This window comes from Anguilla rostrata, chromosome 3, assembly GCF_018555375.3.
Source record: "Anguilla rostrata isolate EN2019 chromosome 3, ASM1855537v3, whole genome shotgun sequence".
NCBI classification, from domain to species: domain Eukaryota; kingdom Metazoa; phylum Chordata; class Actinopteri; order Anguilliformes; family Anguillidae; genus Anguilla; species Anguilla rostrata.
The window spans coordinates 72,509,210-72,536,497 of NC_057935.1; the positions used below are offsets into that span (position 1 = coordinate 72,509,210).

General features: G+C 49.1%; 3 protein-coding genes across 5 annotated transcripts; 1 reads left to right on the plus strand and 2 right to left on the minus strand.

Annotated features, from left to right (window-relative positions):
* Positions 1–6,140, plus strand: LOC135251862 (coagulation factor VII-like). The gene is made up of 8 exons (XM_064329703.1): positions 1–366; positions 666–829; positions 1,143–1,167; positions 1,457–1,570; positions 1,986–2,123; positions 2,590–2,702; positions 3,531–3,651; positions 5,263–6,140. Exons 1-8 carry the CDS (start codon positions 243–245, stop codon positions 5,889–5,891), a joined length of 1,428 nt encoding a protein of 475 aa, XP_064185773.1. The 5' UTR covers positions 1–242; the 3' UTR covers positions 5,892–6,140.
* A 732-nt stretch (positions 6,141–6,872) lies between these two features.
* On the minus strand, positions 6,873–11,908 carry LOC135251863 (potassium-transporting ATPase subunit beta-like). The gene is given in 7 exon segments (XM_064329704.1): positions 6,873–7,403; positions 8,379–8,471; positions 8,691–8,753; positions 8,990–9,195; positions 9,452–9,574; positions 9,837–9,968; positions 11,540–11,908. Coding segments are annotated over 7 exon segments (885 nt in total). The 5' UTR covers positions 11,652–11,908; the 3' UTR covers positions 6,873–7,247.
* A 1,685-nt stretch (positions 11,909–13,593) lies between these two features.
* On the minus strand, positions 13,594–26,484 carry sona (SON DNA and RNA binding protein a). 3 transcript variants are annotated; one of them, XR_010329213.1, is made up of 9 exons: positions 26,346–26,484; positions 21,659–21,816; positions 21,141–21,339; positions 20,807–20,880; positions 17,475–20,321; positions 16,622–17,136; positions 16,111–16,218; positions 14,273–16,000; positions 13,594–14,236 (listed from the first exon to the last, which is right to left on the minus strand). XR_010329213.1 is itself a non-coding variant. In XM_064329705.1 (8 exons), the coding sequence occupies exons 1-8, from the start codon at positions 26,426–26,428 to the stop codon at positions 15,998–16,000; spliced, it is 3,987 nt and encodes a 1,328-aa protein (XP_064185775.1). In that variant the 5' UTR covers positions 26,429–26,484; the 3' UTR covers positions 13,594–15,997. The 3 variants fall into 3 exon arrangements, 2 of the variants coding, with proteins under 2 accessions (XP_064185775.1, XP_064185777.1); XM_064329705.1 differs by having other exon boundaries at positions 13,594–16,000; XM_064329707.1 differs by having other exon boundaries at positions 13,594–16,000; positions 26,359–26,475.
* Positions 26,485–27,288: the final 804 nt, after the last annotated feature.

Sequence of the window (27,288 nt, forward strand, 5' to 3'; positions counted from 1 at the left end):
TTAAACATCTAGTTTCAAAACCGAATAGGCTGTTTCAGGTCAAGGTTTTTAATGAATACATATTAAGTTAATACGTTAATAATACGCTGTTGAATCGGGTGTTTCATATCATGTATTGTGTAAATCCTGGAAGTTTACATTTTCGTTTTGTTCATTGTTCACGGCATGCACTTCTGGGAAATCGACAGCGTCGGCGTTAAGCGCGTGACCTAACAAAAAAGAGAGATCGATCTCGGTACACAATGGGTCGTGCACACGAAAAGCGCTCACTGAACCTGCAGGGATTTCAAACCAAAACTCAGTCTGTCACGATGCTGCGGGCATTACTCTTGGTGACTCTGGCATTTTCCTACGTATCTGCCTCAGGTATGTTTAATACGATCATTGCATTAAAATTATTTATTTATTTTAATTTTTTACCAGATGATGTCTAAACATTTGGGTTTATCTTAAACAGGGTTAACGCTTTTGAGTTTTGTTTTTGGATGAAAGAATCAGACACTCACGAAAATGAGCTTCGTAGCAAAGTATGGTAAAACAAATGAGTGGTGCATGATATCTGTCGAATAAGCAAATAAATACTGTACGTGAAATAAATACACATTTTACGCGAAAATGACATTTCAAGAATCAATAGCAATAGCTTTTTCTCACCCGATCCGTAGTGTTCATAAGGAAGGATGACGCGCACGTGCTGCTGCACCGCTCGAGGCGCGCGAACTCGGGGTTTCTCGAGGAGATGAAACAGGGAAACCTGGAGCGCGAGTGCGTCGAGGAAATCTGCGATTACGAGGAGGCTCGTGAGGTGTTTGAGGACGACGCCAAAACGGTGCGGAGGTTTACTCCACAAACATTATTACTGATTTCAGTTCATAATTTTTCAGTTTGATATAGCATTCACGTTTCAACAAAATAGCAAAGACAACTTGCTGCTACAGAAACAAGAATTGTTAAATAGATATAATTTATAGCTCAATACAAACAATACAGGACTAGGGTGTAAAATACATAGAAATTGGTAATTTGGATGGGGGGGGGGATGTCATATTTGGATGACAAAGCTGCCATCCACCATCTTAGAGGATATAATATATCATTTAATAAACTGATTATGATGGCATCTTTGTTTTTCTTTTTTGCAGAAGCAATTCTGGATGACATACAATCGTATGTATATTTCCTGTTCTGAGTGCATATAGTATATAGAGTTGTGGATTTTGTAGCTTACAACGTGCTGTGTTGAGTTTATCGAGGGCAGAATGGTGAACGTTGTATAAAATTATGAGAATTACAGGAAATTATCCATTAGACCCTCATGTTGTCAGTGCATGCATTTTTGTTCATTTTATTTAGCATTCTGTGTTCTGCTTGCTTAGAGAGCCTGACACAAGCCTCTCCATTGGCCCTTCTCGTGAAATGGGGGGGTGTTTGTCTCTGTTATTGATCTCTGTCCCAGGTCGTGATCCCTGCCTGGACAATCCCTGTAAAAACAACGGGACGTGTATTTACATGGAGAACTCCTACCAGTGCCAGTGCCCAGAAGGCTTCGAGGGGAAGTACTGCCAAGAAGGTGGGACTGCAACCTAACGGAGTGCATTACAGCCTAACACCTCACACTACAACCCAACATATAACACTACAACCCAACACCTCACACTATAACTGAACACATAACACTACAACCCAACACCTCACACTATAACTGAACACATAATACTGCAAACCACCACCTCACACTATAAGCCAACACATAACACTGCAACCCAACTGAGTGCATTACAGCCCAACACCTCACACTATAACCCAACACCTGAGACTGCAACCCAACTGAGTGCACTGAAACCCAGCAGTCCACAATGCACTTGTGCACTTTAGACAGTACCTTGGCACTGTGCAATGCACACATTTACATGCACATGCTGCAGATGCACATGGTCTGACAGGACAGGTGTAAGTTAGTGCCCCCCCCCCCTTCTCGCTGACAGTGTTTGAGGACACCCTGAAGTGCCTGTACCGGAACGGGGGGTGTGAGCAGTTCTGCAACGCCACTGGGCCACGGCGCAGGTGTGCCTGTGCTGAGGGCTATGCGCTCGGGGACAACGGAAAGGACTGTGTGCCTCAGGGTAAGGAGGGACGTCAGCACAGGCACAGCCCTGTGTCTCTCACAGTCCTGCCCGTCACTCACTGCTGTCTGTGTCTCTCACAGTCCTGCCTGTCACTCACAGCTGTCTGTGTCTTTCACAGACCTCTCTGTCACTCACAGCTGTCTGTGTCTCTCACAGTCCTGCCCGTCACTCACAGCTGTCTGTGTCTTTCACAGACCTCTCTGTCACTCACAGCTGTCTGTGTCTCTCACAGTCCTGCCTGTCACTCACAGCTGTCTGTGTCTCTCACAGCTGTCTGTGTCTCTCACAGACCTCTATGTCACTCACAGCTCTCTGTGTCTCTCACAGTCCTCTCTGTCTCTCACAGCTGTCTGTGTCTCTCACAGTCCTCTCTGTCTCTCACAGCTGTCTGTGTCTCTCACAGTCCTGCTTGTCACTCACAGCTCTCTGTGTCTCTCACTGTCCTCTCTGTCACTCATTGCAGTGCTGTATCCCTGCGGTAAGATCCCTCTGCTGTCTGTGGAGAATCAGACAGCCCAAGCAACCGTCAGAATTGTTGGTGGAAACCAATGTCCCCGAGGTCACTGTCCCTGGCAGGTACACTCCACTCCACACTAGCGTCACTTTAACCAGAGAGAGGAGAGTGGGTATAGAGTTACAGAGAGGGGGGAGTGGATATAGAGTTACAGAGAGAGGGGAGAGTGGGTATAGAGTTACAGAGAGAGGGGAGAGTGGGTGTAGAGTTACAGAGAGAGGAGAGGGGGTATAGAGTTACAGAGAGAGGGGAGAGTGGGTGTAGAGTTACAGAGAGAGGAGAGGGGGTGTAGAGTTACAGAGAGAGGAGAGTGGATATAGAGTTACAGAGAGAGGAGAGTGGATATAGAGTTACAGAGAGAGGAGAGTGGGTGTAGAGTTACAGAGAGAGGAGAGTGGATGTAGAGTTACAGAGAGAGGAGAGTGGATATAGAGTTACAGAGAGAGGGGAGAGTGGGTGTAGAGTTACAGAGAGAGGAGAGGGGTGTAGAGTTACAGAGAGGGGAGAGTGGGTGTAGAGTTACAGAGAGGGGAGAGTGGGTGTAGAGTTACAGAGAGAGGAGAGTGGGTGTAGAGTTACAGAGAGAGAGGAGAGTGGGTGTAGAGTTACAGAGAGAGGAGAGTGGATATAGAGTTACAGAGAGAGGGGAGAGTGGGTGTAGAGTTACAGAGAGAGGAGAGGGAGTGTAGAGTTACAGGGAGAGGAGAGTGGGTGTAGAGTTACAGAGAGAGGAGAGTGGGTGTAGAGTTACAGAGAGAGGAGAGTGGGTGTAGAGTTACAGGGAGAGGAGAGTGGGTGTTGGGTTACAGAGAGGTGGGTGGGTGGAGGCGTAGTTACACAGGGAGCAGGAAAGCGTTCTGAACAGTGGTGTGGGTGGGGCTGTTTTCCAGGTTCTCTTGGAGCACAAGGGCAAGAGCCTATGCGGAGGGGTGATAGTTCGGCCTGACTGGGTCATCACTGCTGCCCATTGTGTGCACAACAGAGACATTACTGACTTCAAAGTGGTTGCAGGTACAGTGTGTGTGTACGAGTGTGTGTGTGTGTGTGTGTGTGTATGTGTGAGTGTGTGTATAGTATGTTGGTGTGTATGTGTGAATGTGTGCATAGTATGTGGGTGTGTATGTGTGAGTGTGTGTGTATAGTATGTGTGTGTGTGTGTGTGTGTGTGAGTATGTGTGAGTGTGTATGTATAGTATGTGTGTGTATGTATAGTATGTGTGTGTGTGTATAGTATGTGGGGTGTGTGTATAGTATGTGTGTTAGTGTGTGTATGTGTGTGTGTGTATAGTATGTGTGTGTATAGTATGGGTGTGTGTATGTATAGTATGTGGGTGTGTATAGTATGTGTGTATAGTGTGTGTATAGTATGTGGGTGTGTATAGTATGTGTGTGTGTGTATAGTATGTGGGGGTGTGTGTATAGTATGTGAGTGTGTGTGTATAGTATGTGGGTGTATGTATAGTATGTGTGTGTGTGTATAGTATGTGTGTGTGTGTATAGTATGTGGGGTGTGTGTATAGTATGTGTGTATAGTGTGTGTATAGTATGTGTGTGTGTATAGTATGTGGGTGTGTATAGTATGCGGGGGTGTGTATAGTATGTGGGGTGTGTGTATAGTATGTGTGTATAGTGTGTGTATAGTATGTGGGTGTGTATAGTATGCGGGGGTGTGTATAGTATGTGTGTGTGTGTATAGTATGTGGGGGTGTGTGTATAGTATGTGAGTGTGTGTGTATAGTATGTGGGTGTGTATAGTATGCGGGGGTGTGTATAGTATGTGTGTGTGTATAGTATGTGGGGGTGTGTATAGTATGTGGGTGTGTGTGTATAGTATGTGAGTGTGTGTGTATAGTATGTGGGTGTATAGTATGTGAGTGTGCATGTATAGTATGTGAGTGTGCATGTATAGTATGTGGATGTGTGTATAGTATGTGGGTGTGTGTATAGTATGTGTGTGTGTATAGTATGTGGGGGTGTGTGTATAGTATGTGAGTGTGTGTGTATAGTATGTGGGTGTATAGTATGTGAGTGTGCATGTATAGTATGTGAGTGTGCCTGTATAGTATGTGAGTGTGCATGTATAGTATGTGAGTGTGCATGTATAGTATGTGAGTGTGTGTATAGTATGTGTGTATGTATAGTATGTGTGTGTGTATAGTATGTGTGTGTGTATAGTATGTGGGGGTGTATAGTACGTGGGGGTGTGTATAGTATGTGGGGGTGTGTATAGTATGTGGATGTGTGTATAGTATGTGGGTGTGTATGTGTGAGTGTGTATGTATAGTATGTGTGTGTGTGTATAGTATGTGGGTGTGTATAGTATGTGGGGGTGTGTGTATAGTATGTGGGGGTGTATAGTATGTGTGAGTGTGTATGTATAGTATGTGGGGTGTATGTATAGTATGTGGGGGTGTGTATAGTATGTGGGTGTATGTATAGTATGTGGGTGTGTATAGTATGTGGGGGTGTGTGTATAGTATGTGGGGGTGTATGTGGGGGTGTGTATAGTATGTGAGTGTGCATGTATAGTATGTGGGAGTGTATAGTATGTGGGTGTGTATAGTATGTGGGGGTGTGTAAGTAGGTGTGTCTGTTCCTGAGAGCTGTGCTGATCCGTTGCAGGGGAGCACGACCTGAGCGTGCCGGAGGACTCGGAGCAGCGGAGTTCCGTTGCCCAGGCGATCGCTCACGAGCGGTACGACGCGGCGTCGGGCGACAGCGACATCGCGCTGGTGCGGCTGCGGGAGCCCGTGGCGTTCTCGGCGATGGCGGCGCCCGTGTGCCTGCCGGAGCGCGAGTTCTCCCTGCGCGAGCTCTCCGCCGCGCGCCTCTCCACGCTCAGCGGCTGGGGCGGGCTGACCGCGGGGGGGAACGCCCCGCCCCCCGGCCCCGCCCGCCCGGTCTCGCCCGTGCTGCGGCGGCTGGAGGTGCCGCTGGTGCCCGCGGCGGAGTGCGGGCCGAAGAGCGGCGTGAACCTGACGCAGAGCATGTTCTGCGCGGGCTACCTGCACGGCCTGCAGCCCGCCTGCCGGGGGGACGACGGCAGCCCGCTGGTCACGCAGTACCGCGGCACCGCCTTCCTCACCGGCCTGGTGGGCTGGGGCCGCGGCTGCCAAACACCCGGGTACTACGGCATCTTCACCCGCGTCGACCACTTCCTGCCCTGGCTGCACGAGACCATGAGCACCCCTCAGCCCCGCTCCCAGCCCCTCCCCCAGCCGGACGTGGGCCTCGAGCAGATGCAGGTGTAAACATGTACGCCGGTTTGCCATGTGCTCAGGAGACGATCTCGCTGAATTGGATGACGGAAGGAACACTTGCACACTGTCAGAATTTTACACACAAACAGGAAATAAACTGGCTAACTTCTGCAGGAACTCTCCGGATCATTGCCATTCTAGTGTGTGTCCAGTCCTTTATGAGACCACTGGTTCAATTAAAAACGACTTAAAAGCTGATGGTAACATCAATAAACCCACAGGTTTATTTTATACCTTGAATGCTTTCCTCTTTCTGAGTATCATTTACACACATTCCTACATACATATATAAACATGTATAGGTGTGACATGTATGATGTAGGCACATATAGTTTCTCTCTATAGATACTGTAAAAATACATCCGTGTCCAATCCTGAGAGGACATACCTGCCTCCAAGAGACAACACAGGTGTGTCCTGTACACCTGAACACCTGTAGAGGTAGAGTCACTTGTACCCCTATGGGGAGGGGAGGGAGGGGAGGGTAGTCACAGCTACTCCTTCTTGAACCCCCATTTAAGCAGGTGAGGGAGGAAGCTGGCTCCACAGAGCCCCCTGGTGACAGTAACAGGAACTGTCATGTATGTGGCACCTGGAGTCTCCATGGTATATTACACAGTTCAGCTGACAGGGATGCTTCTCTCTCATACTTTTAGACACATAGAGGCCACAACACTTTTACCCTATTAGACACCTACAGGCAACATTTTCACCCTCTGTAGTACGTGTGTGTGGGGAGGGAGAGAGATAGAGGATAAGAAAGAAGAAAAGGAAGAAAGATAAATTGTGTATAGGTGTGTGTGTATGTGTGCAGACTAGTTGAGGTTTAAAGGTGATATTGAGCATGTATGACTGCTATGTGTGTTTGTAATTGCAGCGCCCTCTTCCTGTCAGGTGGTGAAACTGCAGGTGTTAGTGGTTGAAGTGACATGCACCCTTACCCTGAGCAGAGTAAGAACAAGGCCTTTCAAGTAATGTTAACTCCTATTTTAATATTATTGCCAAAAACTCCCACAGACAAAAATAAAACAAAAAAATAAAATAATAATAAAAATAATCACAAAATTGCTGTTGGGTTTGATCTGTCTAAACACACCATAGATAAAACGTTTCATGTACACACTGTTAAGACTACATGGCCACACTGCAAAGCAACATTTAGAGTATTATACAGACCGGGCAACAGTGCTGCGTTGGGCCTTATAATGTGAATATAAACCCTACAGGAGTGGGACCTGGTCAACACCACCGCCTGTTGACCCGCTAACTAATCCTAATCTTCTCCAAACCGAGAGGCCCACATTACTGCCCTGGTGGTTCTGGTTCTGCTGGGCTACGTTGGAAATCTTACAGCACCGTGAGATAAAACATCACTTTGCCCTCGTACGGGTCGTGGATGTTCTGGTAGGCGATGTTGTCGGCCACCACTCTGCACTGAATCTTGGCCTTCCGTTTCTGCACCATGTAGAACTTCACAGCCACCAGGGGGTTCACGTAGGTGGGCTGCAAGAGAGGGTGAGATCAGTAAAGACACACTGCTGCAGTACAGACACACTGCTGCAGTACTGACACACTGCTGCAGTACTGACGCACTGGTGCAGTACTGATACACTACTGCAGTAGACGCACTGCTGTAATGCAGACACACTGCTGCAGTACTGACACATTGCTGCAGTACAGACACACTGCTGCAATAGACACACTGCTGCAGTACTGACGCACTGGTGCAGTACTGATACACTGCTGCAATAGACGCACTGCTGTAATACAGACACACTGCTGCAGTACTGACACACTGCTGCAGTACTGACACTGCTGCAGTATAGACACACTGCTGCAGTACAGACACACTGCTGCAGTACTGACACACTGCTGCAGTATAGACACACTGCTGCAGTACAGACACACTGCTGCAGTATAGACACACTGCTGCAGTACAGACACACTGCTGCAGTACTGATACACTACTGCAGTAGACGCACTGCTGTAATACAGACACACTGCTGCAGTACAGACACATTGCTGCAGTACAGATACACTGGTGCAGTACTGGCACACTGGTGCAGTACAGACACACTGCTGCAGTACTGATGCACTGGTGCAGTACTGACACACTGCTGCAGTACAGACACACTGGTGCAAGTAAAAGATATTAGCTTGGCAAATCTTATAATGAGTAACTGACACCTGCATAGCAATACTTGCTTTTTAGCAAAAGCTAATAAAAAAACGCTGCATTAAATTTTTTTTTTCCAATACAGAACAGAAACATGACAGGAATTGATGGGCTTGGGTTCTCCTGCGGGCTACTTTCCCACCTGCAAAGGGTCTGAGCGTTGAACATGATTACTGTGGAGCTGGCCCTGAATGGAGAATGGGTGTAGAGTAAGTGGATTGAGCATGTCGGCCAGGTGTGCGTGGACTGAAGGAACAGGTGCGTACCTGGACATGTAACAGGTGTGGATGATCTGTGCTTACCTGGGCCTTCCTGCCGTAGTAGGGGAAGTAGGAGAGGTCAAAGGTGCCGTTCGTAGGGAAATAATCCATGTGTTTCACATTCTCGTTTCCTTCCTGTTTAGACATACACACACATTTTATTATTATTATTTTTTTTTTAATCAAACTAGTTTACCAAGCCATGCCAGTCCATGGAATTTCAGATTGATTAGTTCTGTCTGCAGCTCGTTTAGCCACAGTTTTCTGAGGCGAAAAATTAGCTGCACTGTTCCATCCCTCCCAGGAGCCAAAATGGCGCAGTTGACAAAGGAAGTCATTTTATCACTCACTCACCAGGACAGTGCAGTTGACGTATGGGGCCATTCCTGTCCCATTTCCGGGCAAAAAGTTAATGACCTGTAGAGAAAGCCACATGGCAGCCGTTAGTCCTCGGATATGAATGAACACCACTCATCTGCGTCTGACAGGTGGCAATGTGCTGCTTTCATTCCTGCACGCTTAATTCCAAAACCTTCACAAATCTAGCTGTGTAACACTCTGAGCTATGTGTGTGTGCGTGTATGTGTGTGTGTGTGTGTGTGTTTCTTATTTGGTTTTGGTTCGCCATTTTGGTTTGTCATTAGTTGACGTACTCTGTTCATCTTTATGATCACGCAGGGGTTTCCGTCCGAGTAGCCGAAGGTTTTGTCCTCGAGGCCCGAGCAGTTTCCCAGCATGTCCTGGGTGAACGCACAAGACCATTTTGTGTGGTGTGGAGCGGAGTACTCGTGCTGGAAGAAGTATTTGCCCTGGGTGCAGGGGTGGCTGTTACAGTGCTCCTGCTTGGTCGCATTATAGGCTGTGGAAGGAGGGACAGGAAGTAAGAAAAAAAAAAAAAAAGATAGAGGAAGACATTGGTCAGAAAGGTACAAAGAGAGACATTTATGTCACTTAATCTGATCTAGTGAATTCAATGCTTTTAAAAAAAATATTTGAATCAGAAATAAAACTGCTGTGATTGCCCTTCTGTGGAAACCCTTCTGCGATTGGCTGCCTGCACAGAGGCACTGCTGCGATTGGCTGCCTCTGTGCATGTGACCATTTTCTTCACTCACGCCTCAGGAATTGCTCCAAACATTTGGACATTTTGCTCCAGCTCTTCTTGTCTGACATGTTGAAGGTGATCTCACATGACCTCTCATATGTCTGCCCACACCCGAGAGGAGGATATTAGAGGAGAGGGAGGGAGGAGACAGAGAGGAAGGTTTGTGGGGATATAGCACCTAGATATGTCTAATTCCATGGATTATTAAAAATGGTTCTTGTTTTATGGGTATTTTTTATGATAATAATAATAATAATAGATCTGTCCAGGGAGTATGCCTGCCTCACACCCAATGCATGCTGGGATAGGCTTTAGCACCCCCCACAACCCTGACCAGGCTAAGCGGAGATAGATAGAGGATGGATAATATATACAACAATGAGTAGGACGCTGGTTACCTGGCGATGATAACCGGTCCTGATAGTCCGGAGCGTAGGGAGAGAGCGTGTACATCATCACGTAGATGGCCAAGGAGAAGAGACACGTCATCACCACATAGAATGCCACGTAGTACAGACTGATGTACACTGCAGGGGAGAACAGAGAAAAAGCATTAAGACTGATGTACACTGCAAGAGAGAAGAACTGTGAAACAGCACTAAGACTGATGTACACTGCAAGAGAGAAGAACTGTGAAACAGCACTAAGACTGATGTACACTGCAGGAGAGAAGAACTGTGAAACAGCACTAAGACTGATGTACACTGCAGGAGAGAAGAACTGTGAAACAGCACTAAGACTGATGTACACTGCAGGAGAGAAGAACTGTGAAACAGCACTAAGACTGATGTACACTGCAGGAGAGAAGAACTGTGAAACAGCATTAAGACTGATGTACACTGCAAGAGAGAAGAACTGTGAAACAGCACTAACAGCTCAAACTCCAGGGGTATAGCCTGCTGTGGTGTGAAAACCCCCAACAATATAACTCAAATGAACATCACTCGTTGGTTGAGTGAAAACAGTAGCACTCGCTAATCTTCATCTAAAACTGGGCCCTTTATCTGAACACCAACATAGATAAATGAATACCTCATAGACTCGAAGTTACACGTACTGCACTCTCTGTCAAACTGGACTATGTGCTACAAAATAGACATTCTCGTGCACAACAGTCGAAGCCCATGAAAGAGAGAAGGTGCTCTCAGTATCGGACAGTGCATATAACAAACATATATACCCGTTAGAGAGAGTACCCAGCATAGACACTGGAGCACTCATACAAAATAAAGCACGTTTATTCAATTAAGACTGTCGTTTTGACTTTGGTTGACTCTGAAGATGCTAAGTCCAAAAAACCCAGGTGAGTGGGTCCTTATAGGAGTTCATGTTCAAGGTGTCCTTCAAAGCCTGGGCTGCAGAATCAGAACTGCCTTATCGCTCCTGTTATCTTCAGTCCACACGCAGAAGCGTCATAAACTCTGATAACGTGGCTCCCACTGACGCTTACACACAACAAGGACACAGCTGAGTGCATTTGTTCTGAAACCGAATCAGTCTGTAGTGTTTGGCGTTTGAAAGACTAAATGTACACGTTCAGATACAGATGCTCACGTGCCGTTGTGAACCAAGGTGACTTACAGCGCTGTCAGGTGCAGCGCTGCAGCTTGTCAACTGTTCACACTGCCTCAGGATTCGAACCCGCAGCCCTAGGTGCCGTATACAGCATGCTGACTGTTAAACCCAGTCCATCATAGAGGATGCTGCTATATTGTACATTACTGTGTATAACACAGAAAACTTAGTTTTATCTGACTGTGTCTTTGTGCTGTGCATTTTGTATATGATGCATCTCACTTCATCTGTGATAGACTCTTTAAAAAAAAAAACACACACACACATAACATATAATGCCACACAACACAACCAAACACATTCATACATGCAGCACACCCACACCACAGATACACACACACGCACACACACTACACTAAAACACCACAGCCACACAACATATTACATGCACACACCACCACATACCACCACAGGACGACCCCACACATACACACACACACTGCACCCACAACACTACAACATACTACCCCACACACATACCACCACACACCACGCATATCCACACACACACACACACACGTACCCCACTTCTCCGGAGTTCTCCCCATGAAGGTCTGGTCATCGGGGTTCCACACGAAGCGGCCGAAGTCCTGACATCGCTGGCCGCAGGTCCTCTTTTCCTTCAGGGCTGCCATGGCGTCACACCTGGAGCAGAGTCAGGAGGGATGGGCAGGAGCCGGGTTCGAGTCCCTCGGGGAGCAGCCTCAGGATGAAGACGGACAGAGAGATGGAGACGGAGACGCAGGTCTCGGGTAACGTAGCAGGTCTGTGAGGGACCTCTGCTTCCTTGTGCCTTTAGAATGGTCCGTGAAGGTCACATCCATGTAAGCGCAAACACAAGGCGACCAATCAGCAGTTGCCTCCATGGAGAGCAAACAGAGAAGGACCAATCAGGAGCTACATTCGCAGACAGAAAACTCAGAAGGACCATTTAGCAGCTTGTCCAGAGACTCAGAACTGCTTGAGTGTTTATTCTTATGGTGTAAATGCAATCTTTGTTTCATACCTGGACTCGTACTTGTTACCATGACAACAGAATCCTGCCAATCACAGAAGCCCCTCAGGGTTAAAGCCATATTGAGTTAATCAGGGTATAAACAGGGCCACACTGAGCTAAACGGGGCCAAACTGCCCCAAATAGGGGCAAAAAGGGCAGAGAGAGACTCTGACTCTAGTGAGCTCTAGTAGAGGCTGACTCTAGTGAGCTCTAGTAGAGGCTGACTCTAGTGAGCTCTAGTAGAGGCTGACTCAAACTCTGGGGGTCACGCTGTTTGAGACGATCACAGCCAAGGGTCCTTTTAGGAGCTGAAGAGGAAAGGCGACCCTTTTCTCTCTCTCTCTCTCCATCGCTCCGTGCCACTCAGCTCCACTCTTTTGAGGTGCTCAGGCGTGTGTGACCTTCAGTAGGTCACCTGTAGCAGCAGATCAAAGGGAAGCATTGTTTGCATGGTGACGCTGGCTGACGAGGCTGTCAACGGTCTTTCAGTGAAGCTGCTAGTGGAGGTTGTTCACGCCTGGTGTACGTCCTTTATCACTGACTCTAAGTACCTGATACAGATCTAAACCTCTTAATGCGACAGATTTCTTGTTGGGCTGAAGTAGATGAACGAAAAAGCTGAGTACCAGCAAGGCGCCCCAAACTCTAACCCCCCCACTTTCCACCAGAAGCCATGACTCTCCTGTCTCCCACTGTCCCACCCGTGACCCCGGAGGAGCACCCCCAAACGAGCCTGAATCAGTATGACCCCATGATCCCAGAGGAGCACCCCCAAACAAGCCCGAATCAGTATGACCCCATGACCCCAGAGGAGCACCCCCAAACAAGCCCGAATCAGTATGACCCCATGACCCCAGAGTAGCACCCCCAAACAAGCCCGAATCAGTATGACCCCATGATCCCAGAGGAGCAGCCCCAAACGAGCCAAACAGTTGACACCACTGACACCAGAGTAGCACCCCAAACAGCCCGATCAGTATGACCCCATGACCCCAGAGTAGCACCCCCCAAACAAGCCCAAATCAGTATGACCCCATGACCCCAGAGGAGCACCCCAAAACGAGCCCGAATCAGTACGACCCCCATGACCCCAGAGGAGCAGCCCCAAACGAGCTTAAACCAGCTCACACTGGCCTGTTTTCACAGAGGTCCTGGAAACTGAGAATCGCAGTGTCCTTTCTGCCCTCTAGTGGTCAAATAAAAGAACGGCATGTGTTGCATCTTCAAATGCATGAGCGTGAGATGCTGCGCACTGGGGAGCTGGGCAGGTGGAGAGTAAGGAACAGAAGAGGCAAGTCATAAACGTCCTGTGACAGATCTGGAGAAGTTCAGCGAGGAAGCCAGGGCCCCGTGTGAGGGGCTGAGGGAGAAAGAGAGGGAGGAGAAAAAGAGGAGAAAGAGAGGACGTTCCATCCCCACAGACGAGTAACTCAGCAGGAATACTGCTCACCAGCACACAGGCCTGCTTTCCTTTCTTACAGTCAGACCAGACATGACTCAACTCTCGGATGTTTTAGACCAGCTACTCAATGTTACAGAGGTCACTAAAATATTGCAAAGATTCAAAAGAAAAGAATTAATCATTTTAGGAGATTTCTTTAATAATCAACATTGCATTATGTACAAAGCAAACAAAAACATCCTACGAACTAAAAAAAAAAAAAAAATCTAAAATGCCATTTCATATAAAAAAGACAATTAAGCCAAATGTGGTTGTTACATCAGAAGAGGGAGAGTCTATGGGAATGTGGAGTTCTATGTCACAGATGCAGAATTACTAGATCAGACGGACATGCGTACCCCTGCATGGCCACGCCCTGGAGGCCCGTGACGTACCTCACACAGCCCTGTGCAGTACGGCTGCTCTCCCTACAGGCGCGTCCAACCTAGTATTTCTACATCTACCCCCTGCATCACACCTGTCTGTACGGTAAGGTTGTGGTTGAAACCAGCCAGCATCCACCACTGCATGAGCTCAGACTCCATCCAACACACACGCACACACACGCACACACACACACACACACACACACACACACACGATCGCCAAGGAAACGGAGACTACCCCACCGTCTCAGGATGACCTATTAAGCTCTACCCACTTAAATACAAACCAATAGGCTCCACCGTCCCATCTCAGAATGACACCAAGATGCACCCACTTCTTTAAGGATAGAGCCCAAATTAATCTCCACCCACTTCTCTAAGGATAGCACACACACACTAAGACCCGCCCACTCCTCTAAAGAGTGCACACACACCAAGCTCCGCCCACTCTAAGGACAGCACACACACTAAGCTCCGCCCACTCCTCTCATTCATGTTTTATATTCAGAATGGGAAATACTTTCAGAGGCAATAAAGTACTTGCATCTAAGCTAACGGTTTCTTATCTGCGAATGGAGAAATGTGCAAGTGTGCGACACTGGCGCGCGCATGTGTGTGCGTTAGTGTGAGAGATACAAATGTGTGTGTGTTGTGCAAGGGAAAGACTGGGGTGTGTGTGTGTGTGTGTGTGTGTGTGTGTGTGTGTGTGTGAGAGATACAGGTATGTGTGTGGGCGCGTGTGCGGATGTGTGTGTGTGCGTGTGTGTGAGAGAGATACAGGTATGCGTGTGCGCGCATGTATTTAGATTTAAGGCCTATTCTGAATTGGTGACGTGTCTGGAATCAAAACCAAAAGGGGGCAGCAAAGCTCCCCCCCCCACAAGCCCCCCCTCCTCCCTGCACCACCCCCTTCCCCACAGCGGGTGACAGTGTGGGTGTCTGAGCAGAGTTACTGTCAGATCCAACGCAGGAGAAACTCTATCGCACAGAAAATAAACACCCAAAACGTTACACAATACAGTAAAGATGTCAAAAACCTCAAAAAACAACTTTGCTTTCCCCCCCCTCAAACAATGCATCAGCTTCTTTTTCATCTTTTTTTCCCCTCCCCTTAAAAACAAGCGGGCAGCTGTTCCATTGTGGTTCGTATACTACAGGACAATTACACTGACTTCAGAAAAGTCCTCTTCACCCAGGTTTAAAGTTTGGAGGTTTTAAATGATAAAATACACGCTAACCAGGGGCTGTGCTCACGGGAAACGCTGCAAGGTAATCAGGGCTTAAATCACAGCTCAACTTTAACCATTCTAAACCAGGACCGCGCCCAAGGGCGTCGCCCGGGGGGCCAGTGTCCTCACGGAAACGTTTCCGCACAGGTAAGCCACTCCGTGGCCCCCTGGCAGGCGCGACGCGGTGAAGCACGCAGCGTTGCATTCTGGGAACGCCGCAAGATCGCAACCCGCCGGGCACCAGGAGCACATCGGTCATGAGCATTCAACTCAACCCCATATATTTGAAAACAGAAAGAATAAAAACAAAAGCAAGAAATTCAACATGGAAAAGAAAGGGCCAACAGCTAAGATTCAGTCCTTCAAAAAAAAAAAAAAAAAAAAAAAAATCATGTAAAATCCTTTCATGAGTCTGCTGCCCTGTGAGTGAAGTCTCTTTGGAGAGGGGGGGGCAGAGGTCCCATTCCCCAGGCTCAACCGGGAACCTCGCACCCCTCACCTCGCTTCAAAGGCTTGATTACGGACATTCCGCACCCTAATCAGTAATCAATAATCAATAATTAACCCAGCCGCTGGGACAGGGCGTGTCCACTCGCCCCCTGGGGCAGAGTACGGGTGAGCCCTCCGGCTCTGTGCAGTTTAACCTCCGCACAGAGAGGGGGCGCTAGAGAAGGGAGGCCCAGCTTTGAGTGTGGATGCGGGACCGGTCTAGTGGGGGAGGGGCATCAGGTAAAAACCCCTCTCTGCTGTCTCCCCCTTCCTGTCCATCCGTCTGTCCATCAGTCTGTCCAGGTGTCCACAGGGACCCCGTTGGGCCTGTCCAATCCGTCTGGTGGTGTCGGGACCCTGACGACACCGGGGGCACCAGAGGCCTCCGGTCTCGCCAAGGGGCCAGGAGGGCGGGAGGGCAGGGGGGCGGGCGGCAGGGTTACTGCGGAAACAGAGTGGGATACATTAAGGGCGACGTTTCAGAAGCTTCCGCTCTCAAACTGTAAAAACAACGAGCCAGGTGCCTGTTCTCAGAGGCACTAGGAGACTCACGCTGAGACTGAAGGAGTTGCCCTTGGGGGGTCTCTCGTCCTCGTCGTCAGAGACGTGCGGTTGGGCGATGGCCATCTCCTCCTTGCTCTCTGCGATCTTCTTACACTTCTGCAGTGAGGAAACGCACAAAACGGTGTTACTCACCACAGCACGACGACGCACCACCTGCGCTTACTGCCCCACAACCAATAACCTTTAAAACCACATTAGATAACCTTCACACCCCACACATAACACTGCCTTACAGAACAACACTCCAGCAATGCCAGCAGTGCAGACCTACGTGCGCTCATGGCCTGCAGATCCACACATGCTCTACTTCTGAAGACCAACAGAACATAGAACCACAGATTTACTGAAGATCTACACACACACTCCAGTTCTGCAGGGCTACACAAGTCTGCAGCTCTGCAGGGGTACATGGCATTCCCCTGCGGTAAGAAAGCATCCGGCCTCTCCACATGCACTCTGAAGAGCCTCCTGTAAAGTCTGCCCGCCCGCCCTCCCTCACCTCCGTGAGCTCCTTGATGCTGATGCTGTTGGCCTTCTGCGTGACCTTCCTCTTCACCTCCTCGATGTTGGCGGTGTTGGGCATGGCCATGGGCGGGGGCTTGTTGGTGATGGTGGGCAGGGCGGGCAGGTTGGGCATGGCCGACAGGGCGCTCATGGTGGACAGGGCGGCGGTCATGGTTGCTACGGCAGCGCTCATACTCATGTTGGGCATGTTCATGTTGGGCATATTCATATTGGGCATGTTCATATTGGGCATATTCATGTTGGGCATATTCATATTAGGCATGTTCATGTTGGGCATATTCATGTTGGGCATGTTGGACATGTTCAGCGGTAGGTTCATGGGCAGGTTCATGGGCAGGGGCAGGGGTAAGGACAGGGGTGTGGGCACTGGGGTGGGCAGAGGCAGCTGCAGGATGGCTTTGGGCCGCAGGCTCTCGGGGATGGGCACACCAGCCTTGGCGCACATGGCGGCCGCGTTGGCCTTGGCGATCTCCAGCAGCTGGTCCTTATCTGAGAAAGAGCACAGCGTCAGTACTGAGGGAGATCACAGACAGGGTGGTACACAGGGTCAGTACTGCAGAGGGTCAATACTGCACCAAGGGACCAGTACAGAGAGGGTCACTGCTATTGCACTGTAGCCATAAATGAAGCAACAGAAGGAGTTGAGTGAATTTGAGTGTGCATATATTGTTTATGCAAAAACATCAATTCAAATGTGTGTCTCTCTGTTGACACAAAGGGCAGGATAAGACGTTTCTTCTTTCAACAGGAAACTTGCAGAAATGATGTCTAAAAATGTGATGAAGGGGAGGTGAAGGGCGGAACAGGGGTGGGGTACACACACTTACCCAGTTCGGTGAGGCGGGGTGGGGTCTTGCTGGTGCTGCGCCGGGTTCTGGAGGTGGACCTTCTCTTGCGCAGGATGAGGATGGGGGAGTGGCTCGGGGTGCGCCTCCATCGGTCGCGGCGGTCCAGCGGGAACCCGCTCCTCCGCCGGCGGGAGCTGGAGCGGGAGCGCCTGGAGCGGGAGCGCCGGACCCTGGAGCGGGACCGCGACCGCCTCTTACGGGCCGGAGAGCGGGATTTCGACCGCTTGCTCTTGTCCGCCGATTTGGACCTCCTCCTGCGCACCGGTGACCGGGACTTGGAGCGCTTCTTCCTCGCTGGTGACCTGGACTTGGAGCGCTTCCTCCTGGGGGATCTGGACTTCGAGCGCTTGTTCCTGGTTCTGGACTTTGAACGTGACTTCCGCTTCCTTGCTGCGGATTTGGACCTGGACCTCCGCCTCCTCACGGGAGACCTAGATTTGGATTTTCTCTTCCGGCTGCGAGAGGGAGACCTGGATTTCCTCTTCCTCGCCGGAGACTTTGACTTGGACTTCTTCCTTCGAGTGGTGGATTTGGACGGGGACCGTTTTCGTGGAGAGGACGAGTTGGAAGGCGAGCGCTTTCTGCGTGCGGGTGACCGGGACCGGGACTTCTTCCTCCGGGAGGGTGATCTGGACTTTGAGCTTTTCTTCTTAGCAGGAGAGGGGGAGCTCCTTTGCTTGGATGATTTCTCATTTTTGCTGACTAATGGGGATTTAGGCTCCTCTTCAGCAGCAGGCTTGGAGGGCGACGGTGATCTGGAGTGGTTGCCATCGTGTTTGGCAGGAGAGGATGACCTGGACCTCCGATGCTCCTGCGGTGACATGGCGGGCATGTCAGGGTTCTCCTCCGTGGGATCCTCCTGGCTATGCCCCTCTCCTTTAGTCTCAGGGGAGACAGACCGAGATCTCGAGGTGGTGACGCAAGGTTTTGATTGGCTATCGTCAGGGGCAGCGTCAAGTACCGCGTGCTCTGGCGAGGCCTGATTGGTGGGAGGCAGCTCGCAGGTAAAGCACTTCTCAGCAGGGGGCATTGGTGGAGAATTGCTCTCCTGGGTGTCGACGGGTGCTTTAGAGGGTGCAGGGGCAGCCTTGGCCTTGCTGTCCACTAGAAACGGCACAGGCTTCCAGCCCCCGGTGGAAACTGCCTCTGGTTCTGGTTCTGGTTCTGGGAGGTCCGCAGCCTGCTCTGGTCCCGTTTCAGGGTTCAGATCTGAGGACTTCTCCTCGGTCTTCACAGCTTCAGGGCCCGTCTCACCAGCTTCTTTCCCCAGCTTGTCAGGGGAGGTCAGGTCCATACTGAGGTCCGTGTCTTGGCGGTCTCGGTCGGGAGAACCACTCTTTGGGCCCCCGTCTCCCCCTTTTGCAGGAGAGGGACTCGTTTCACACGACTGCCTGTCACCCGAGACAGATCTAGACTTTGATTTGTTCCTGTGGGGGGAGCTCGAGATTGAACGCTTGTTCCTCTTGGGAGATTTTGAACGTTTACCACCGCGTTTGGGGGACTTGGACTTTGAGCGATGACGTCTCCCTGGGGACCTTGACTTTGATCGTTTGCTCCGATGGGGAGACCTAGAAGTCCGCCTTGGGGATCGAGACTTGGAACGCGGGCGCCTCCTTGCTGGCGACCTGGACTTGGTCCGCCTTGATTGTCGTGGCGATGGGGTCTTAGACCGCCGTCTCTTTAGAGACCTGGACCGCGATCGGTTGCGCCGCGGCGATCGAGACCGCCGGTTCCTCCTGAGGATCACAACGGATCGAGACCGGGTCCGCCGAAGCCGTCTGAAGGACCGGGACCGAGAGCGCCGGTGGCGCGAGCGGGACCGGGACCGGGACCGCCTGCCTCTCCGGATCGAGCGCGACCTGGTCCTCCGAGCGCGCCGGCGAGACCGGGACCGCGACCTCTTCCGCCTGGAGAGGGACCGCGAGCGGGACCGACGGACACGCACTACAGACCTGGATCTGCTCTGCCTGCGTCGCACGGACCGGGACCTGGACCTCCGATTCCTGGTGTGTGACCGTGACTTGGAGCGGCGCTTCTTCCTGGAGGTGGAGCGGGACCGGCGCTTCCTCTTTGGGCTGGTCCTGTGGCGGGAGGAGGACCGGGCCCGGGCGCTGGGTTTGGCGGACTCGCGCTTGGCGCTCAGTGACCGGCTGCGGCTCTTCCTCGCGGGGCTTTGCCGCGACGCTTCCCTCCCGGGCTTAGAAAGGGACCGGGACCGCGACCTGGAGCGGCTGCCCTGCTTCTCCTCGCTCCGGTCCTCCCGCTTCCCGTTGGTGTCGGCCGCGGCGTCCGTGTCCGCCCGCGGGACGTCCTCCCTGTGCGCGCTCTCCTGTTTGGGGATTATGTCCGGCAGGTCCTGAGCCGTGCAGAACCCGCCGGCCGAGTCGCCGTTATGCTCCGCCCCTTCGCCCTCTGCGGGCGAGGAGGCCCCGCCCACGTCGGTGGCAGAGGGCGGGGCCTGCTCGGGGGCACACGCCGCGTCTCCCGTGCTGGGTTTGGACTCCTCCTCTTTGCAGCCCAGCGGCTCGGTAGCGGGTGTGGAGTCGGGGGATGCCCCGTCTGTAGGGGGGGCAGTGGGGGACGCGGGAGGGGGCAGCCCAGAGAGGGGGCGGACAGTGGGGGAGGCGGGAGGGGGCAGCCCAGAGGGGGGCCGGGACTCCATCTCTGACTCAGACCCAGAGGCCGAGGTGCTCTCAGAGCGCGAGCGCGAGGGACTCTTCTTCTCCTGCTTCTCCTCTTCACCTCTCTTCCTCCTCTTCTTCTTCTTCTTGCCCGTGTGTCGTTTCTGCTTTTTGGACTTCCCGTCACCCTCTTCCCCTGTAAGAGCTACGAAGACACTCCAGCGTTACATTCCCCTCATATGGCAATATTTCACATCCTTAAAAACACTACAGTGTTACTGAAACACAAGTACATGCAGCACAACAATCACACAGTTTTGCCTGTTCACATGGTCTCACAGCCAATTTGCTATGAAACACCCGGCTCTCAAGAAAAATCAGTGACTTAAGTAAAGATCACACTGCCTCCGATTCTACAGGTTAAGTACATCTGAAACATCGCTGAATAATGTGTGAGTCTTTGGGCCATATGGGCTGATTGAGATGAATCATGGGAAGAACTCAGCTAATTAGCAACGTGATAACATCACTGCAGTAATCACAGACTGGTTCTGTTGCAAATGCAGTCACTGCCTTCCTACCCTTGCCTTACTCTAAGCGTTTGGTAAGGACTGCAGCAGGTCACTGGGTTTATCGAGCTGTGAGAAAAGGTTAGCCAATCACCGGCGGTGCTGAGGTCCTGTCACTCACCTGAGAGAGGAGGGGCTCCGCCCACTTCCCCTACAGGATCAGGCTGTTCCTCAGGTGGGACTTCAGTCTTCACACTAAAAAAAAAAAAACACAGAGCAGTTACACACCTACAGTCAGACATAATTACACACATACAGCCTGTCAATATTACACACCTACAGTCAGACAATATTACACACCTATAGTCAGACACAATTACACACCTACAGTCAGACACAATTACACACCTAGTCGGACACTACTGCACACCTGCAGCTTGTCGCTGTTACACAGTGTGTACAGGTAGAAGCTGAAGTGTGCGTACGGTGGTGTTTGTGTCACAGGTGAGTCTCACCTGGTGAGGCCGCGCGTCTCGCCGTCTGACTCCGCCCCCGACTCCGAGCTGCTCTCCTTCTCCTCCTTGCGTTTCTTCTTTTTCTTCTTGCTTTTGTGTCGTTTGTGCTTCTTGTTTTTCTTGCGCGGCGTCTCGCTGCCCTCCTTATTGGCCGGCTCCTCCAACGGGGCGGTGCTCGGCGTACCGTCGCCCTCTTCAGCTGGAACGAGGTATTACAGTTACCCCTCACCTACTCAGCCAAAGCCTCCCCAAAATCTCACACTCCCCTCCAGTACCAACAAAACGGAGACCCTCACTCTCTCACAGTGAACACCACAACTCCTCCACTGTATAAAGTGACCACTTTATATTTGACTGAAAGACAAACACTTTACGCAGACAGTAGGAATTAAACACATTTAAAGCATCAAACCAGCAGAGCACTTGCAAACCCCTACGTGTAAAAGGCAATGGGCTCATTAATACGTGACTGGAATACAGCTGCCGACTCTGAGCCCAGGTCACGGGGATGGACGCACCTAGTTTTGTGAGTCTGGCATGTTCCGCTGGCAGCAGGGGGCGGGGGGGTGAGTGGGGCTCCCCCGCGCTCTCGGATGGGTCGGCCATCTTCTTCCCCAGGCCGGGCTTCTGCGTGGGATGGGAGACCCCGCCGTTGGGCTGAGCGTCGCTCGTCACTCTGTGGGGAGGGGGGGGGCAGGACCGCACTCACGTTAAACCAAAAATAAATCACGCATTTTAGCGCCTACTCTGGGGAACACGGAAGTCGCTCGGCAATACAGGCAGTCGCTCTGCTGTTACTTGGACACCATTTCATCACCTGTTTCTTCGGTGCAATAGGAGCGCATCATTTCCTTTGGAATATGAGAGAGGCTCTGGCCTCTGGGCTAGCAGACCATCAGGAGTTTCTGGCTAATAACCTGCAGGCCTGGCATTGGCAAAAAACGTGTAACCAGTTAAGTTCCTTTTTGCCTTTTTCTTTTTCTCCGCGAGTGTTTTGGGAGTTGTAGCATTTTGGCAGGATAAAGTTAAAACTTAGGTAAAATCTTAGGTGCTTCTCCAAAAAGGTCCAAGAATGTACTTTTCAGTGTTTAACAGCACTTCACAGTAAATTATCCATCAGGATCCGGGGTAGACATAAGCGGTACAGATTCAGGCAAATGGGTGAAAATGTGAGGCGATTTTATTATCTATTTTAGGTTTGTACGTTTTTCGTTAGGACATCAAATTTCCTCGCATTATAATCTTTTTGCCTTGCATGCGTACTATAAATGACTCTAAACGTGTGCTGCGTGTTCATCTTAAAGGCCATCTCGAATTAATGTTTTCTTTTCTCCAACTCAACCGCGTTCATGTTTATGTGCAGATAACACGTACCTATGCTAGTTACGTCTCTCTGTATTGTTTTGCACTCCTGTGAATGTAACACACAATTAGCACAGCCAGCATTGCTCAAATTCTGCCATGCAACTCAACATTTGAAACTTTAAAACATATTTTAATATATTCAAACGTATGTGCTTTTTCAGGAATATTCAAACATCATTTTTTAAAACCATTCAGTACTTCACATAATGTGCTACCAGAACTGCTTATCCTCAGCTGAGATGCACAACCACCGCACACACGCGGAACTGAAATGTAGATTTGCCTTCTACACCAGAACAACTTCGGACCCAGTCGAGAACACTGCAGCATTACACACAAGCAGTTATTAATCTCATCAGAAAACATCTGGAGCTTGTTATGACATCATAAAAACGTGACACATTTTGTGTAGGTTCACAGCTACAATATCAGTGGCATTACGGCACTGATGTCATCACCAGGCGCAAAAAAAAAAGTGTTTAATCCTCACTATTCCTTTGCTGGTGATGTAGTGTAATGCTTAAAGAACATTGTTCTAAGGAGGAAGCAGCACAGCCTTGTATTTATACACAAAGCCCGCCTCACTAAATATCTCACTGTCCTTTTATCCTTCAGAAACTCAAATGATTGCGCAACACCTCAAGACCGGATTATGCCAGAAACGCCAGGATTCACGACAGAATTGGGAGGAACTGCTTTTAAAGAATATGCACCACACAGGTGGAATGAGCTTCAGGAGTCACCCAAGACAGATGCCCCGGTGTCCTTTAGGCAGCTAAAGGCTGCGGCGGCTAACCTGATCAGTCAGGATCAAGAGCATGCAACTGCTGGGTATAACTCATCTGCATTAGCTGCACAGCATGTCTGCGTGTATGCATGCGCACAAACTTTCCTAGACTTTAAATGTGCACTGTCCTTATTTTCATCTATTTTTAAAATGTATTTGATAGGGAAAATACACACTGATCAGCATCACTGTTCTGCGATGTAAATGTGTCAGATTCAGCCGGCTGGCTCATTTCCGTTTGCTGTTCCTGGGAAGGCTATGGTTAACATGCTGATAACGACACAGACCAGACAAGAAGCCGTAATGCACCATTAAAAGCACATAAGAACAGGCTCACAGAGCTTATGAGCAGGCATAAGCACCACAGAAGCAGGCACATGCACAGAAACAAGCAGAGCACATGAGGCTAGCACATACTATACAAAACAGGCACATCTATGGGGCGTTAAAGCATTAAAAAACTTTAATACTGCACAAGACTACGCATCACAAGTTGGCATGCAAATACTCCACAACGTCATACAACACATGGCCAGTTCAGTGGTAACGTAGCAGACGTAAGCAGTAAAAGCCAACACTGACAGCATATGTAGACACTCTCAATTATCCAGTAACATTTTGATACTCCTGGTGAATGAGCCAGTGTGTCACATCCCTCAGGTCTGCAGACAGAGTTCTAAATAGTTGATGCTCTGAAAGATAGACAGCTGATTGGCTGAGAGCGCTTTCCCTTAATGACATTATGCAATCGCCTCTTGTGGAGGTCCTAGTGGCCCTACTTGTTTTATTCAACAACCGTCAGCACTAAATGTGAGCGTATGCAAATTTCACCAGATTAGGAGGTTACACTTTGGGAAGCTGTCACAGTAATGATGTCGATTTTGCCACCTTCTCATTCCTGTGTATAATTCTCCTGTATGTACATTCTGTTCAGACACATTACATGCACAAGGTCTTCGTACAATGTTTGTCTGAAGCTGTGGTCTCAGGACACCCTGATTAAATAAAGGTAAAAAATGTAATGTGTTCACAGAACATGTACGAGAGTCCACTCGCAAGAATGGAAATATTACAGCACAGGCTGGACCTTTGTGAATAACCATCCCAACCATAAAGGCACTGAATTAATCACACAGCGCAAGAATATAAAAGGATTTCAACAATGTGTCCTGCAGGCGCAATAATGCAATTATCTCTTGCAATGACATCCACAGTCAAACATAAAACGGGTTAAGAAAATACACCTACAGCTTTTTAAAAATAAATCAGAAAAATTAAGACGGATATTTGTGAACACTGCTTCCTGTAAAACATGAAAGGTAATAGGTTGCTAAAATAATCTGGACTGTCATCAGAACTTTAACTCGGCATCGACATATAGCTGACATCAAGGGTAGGTCAGGGGTTACCGGTGGCGGTAAATGTAACTTCGATAAATTAGAAAAACATCTGAGAACAAAATAGGTTTTGGTGCCATGTCATGGTGGACAACGCTAGCAAGTACCCTGCATATATTACACGCCGGTCCCGACGCTATGACACAGTGCGAACACTGACTCACTTAGCCAACCTACGCCACCGCGCGCGCTTCAGGCGGTCCAAGGCGAGGTGTGTTATGACGGAAACTGGTTCGGAGTTCATCGGCTGCAGATTAAAAATCAGTCAACAGCTCGAACCATTTACTCGTACCACCGAATCTAGAGTCCTACCTACATACACGACTTCAACCAGATGTTAAATGGCTAGCTATAAAAGCATATTTTCATGAAATTCCATTTACATCTACGTCTTTAGCGCGATGTTAACACTAGTTCTGCGCCAGAACAGATATATCGATTGACATCCTTCATCACAGTACCGTTACAATCCACAATAAAATCTATCGCTGATGTACTCATGCTAGCAAAATCTATCACGGATGAAGATGTCCAGAAATTTTAAGAACAGGCTGCAGATTAAATGAACGCTGCACCGACGTCGCCCTCCACCTGTAGCACAGCAATAGATATAGGAAAGCCGCTCCATCTCGCCGTAACTGCGATCCTACGGGCCCTCTCTACAGCACCACATCTGAACTGCATAACTGCAAATCACCTTTACTACCGTCTCCTGACCGGAATTACTGCGGCCTGCTCGGCTCGCGGGCTCCGCGCGCTGCATTACTGCACGCCGCCTGAGCGGCTCGGCGTGGCGCTTTCACCGTTCCCCGCTTGCTAAATGTTAAGGCCTCACACCACCGCTGTCCAGCACGATTAGCCAACGTTACCATAGCATCGTATGTGTTACCGAATCAAATTACATTAATCGAAGAGCTAACTTTATTTACGCATGTACAACGATATAATAAATCAATATAACCACGAGGCTTACACGTAATTTTTTTTAACCAATTGTTGATTAGCGAGCCATGTAGGGAACCGATAATGCAATATGGCGCAAAAAAGATAGCTAATGGAGTAGGCAGTTTGTGGACAAACCCATTCAGAAAACAGGCTGGAGGACGAGGTAGAACTAGATCGGTCGGGAGCTGGGATGTTTGAAACTAAATATATAGACTATACACACGTTATATAAATACGAGTGTGACGCTGAAAACGTTAATATTTAAAACGTGTGTTTCCAGCAGTAGATGGCAAACAGTTAGCCATGGATGATAACTAGCAAGCTAGCTACATTTGTTGCTAAAATGAATAAATTCATGTACATTGGCTGTGGTAACTAGCTAAGCAGGCGATATAAAAAGTTATATTTCTTGAAGTCCACTAAAACCCATTTTAATTTTGATGGTTATCTAGCTACGCACCTTTGTGGCATCAATCGCTGTATAACTTAACTACAGAGCACGGACAGCAGTTAGCTTATATAACTAGCCAACGAACAGTTAGCTTAGTTAGCAGGTACAAACACAAAAAGGCATGCCGTTGTGTGCCATCGCGCACCGGCCTGTGCTTTGAACTAGAAAGATCATTGCCTGAAATAAATCTGTACCCCATTCAAAGTGCTTCTCTAGTCAACCATATGCAGCTACAAACATCTTCTAGACACATATTTACCCAGTATGCTGACCTTCGTCTTCAATTTCTTTGATTTTATTCATAACGAAATCCCGGAAAATTTGTTCGATGTTGGTCGCCATGACACTGAAAGCGAGCAACGAGGACCTCCAATATCCCAGAATCCTTTAGAGCCAGGAAGACTTTGGCATACCACAATGCACTTGATATATTTTTAAAAGATCAAAGACTGTATTATTTTTCTTAGATATGATTTGTTGTGGTTCCCACCGTTCTGCTAATAAATAATCTTATTAAACGTTGAAATTAAACAATACACTTGTCAGATTTACCACAGCAATTGGATCAAGTTAATGATTTGTATTTATGAGTATGCCATCCAGGTGTTATATGGATCCGCGCAGCGCCAATTCTTCACAGATACCCGCGAATCGAGTTTGATTTGATATCATGCTTGTACACAGTAATGCAAGGGTACATAACAAGGGATCGGGATATTGTGCCAATTTCTGTTCCTAATTATTTAATTTGCTCAACGATGTGTTGATAGTGATCTGATATCCGCAGACTGGGAGGAGGGGTCCCATTTCTTGCAGCATATAGAGTGAATTCAGATTTCCTGCTTCAGCGGGGGCTTGTATTTTTTATACAGTCTATGGTTAGTAGTGGTGTAGGGCTTTTCAGAAAGTTGCTTACAGATTGTTGTTGTTGTTCTTCTTCGTCTTATTATCAGTAAGTACACCAACAGCATCTCAGCAACAGCAACCTCACTGGTTTACCGGGCACCTGTTTGCCAAAGTTGTACAGCTAATGCGCCTGTCCTCCTCTGACTCCGGTCGGCTAATATTTGACCAGATTAAGCTGTTCTATGCAAGTGGTTCAAAGCAATTGGTTTCCTCAAACCATCGGCGGTAACGGACCTCTCGGGTTTCACAGTGACGTAATATCAACAATTATGCTGTTAATTATTTTAGAATTTATT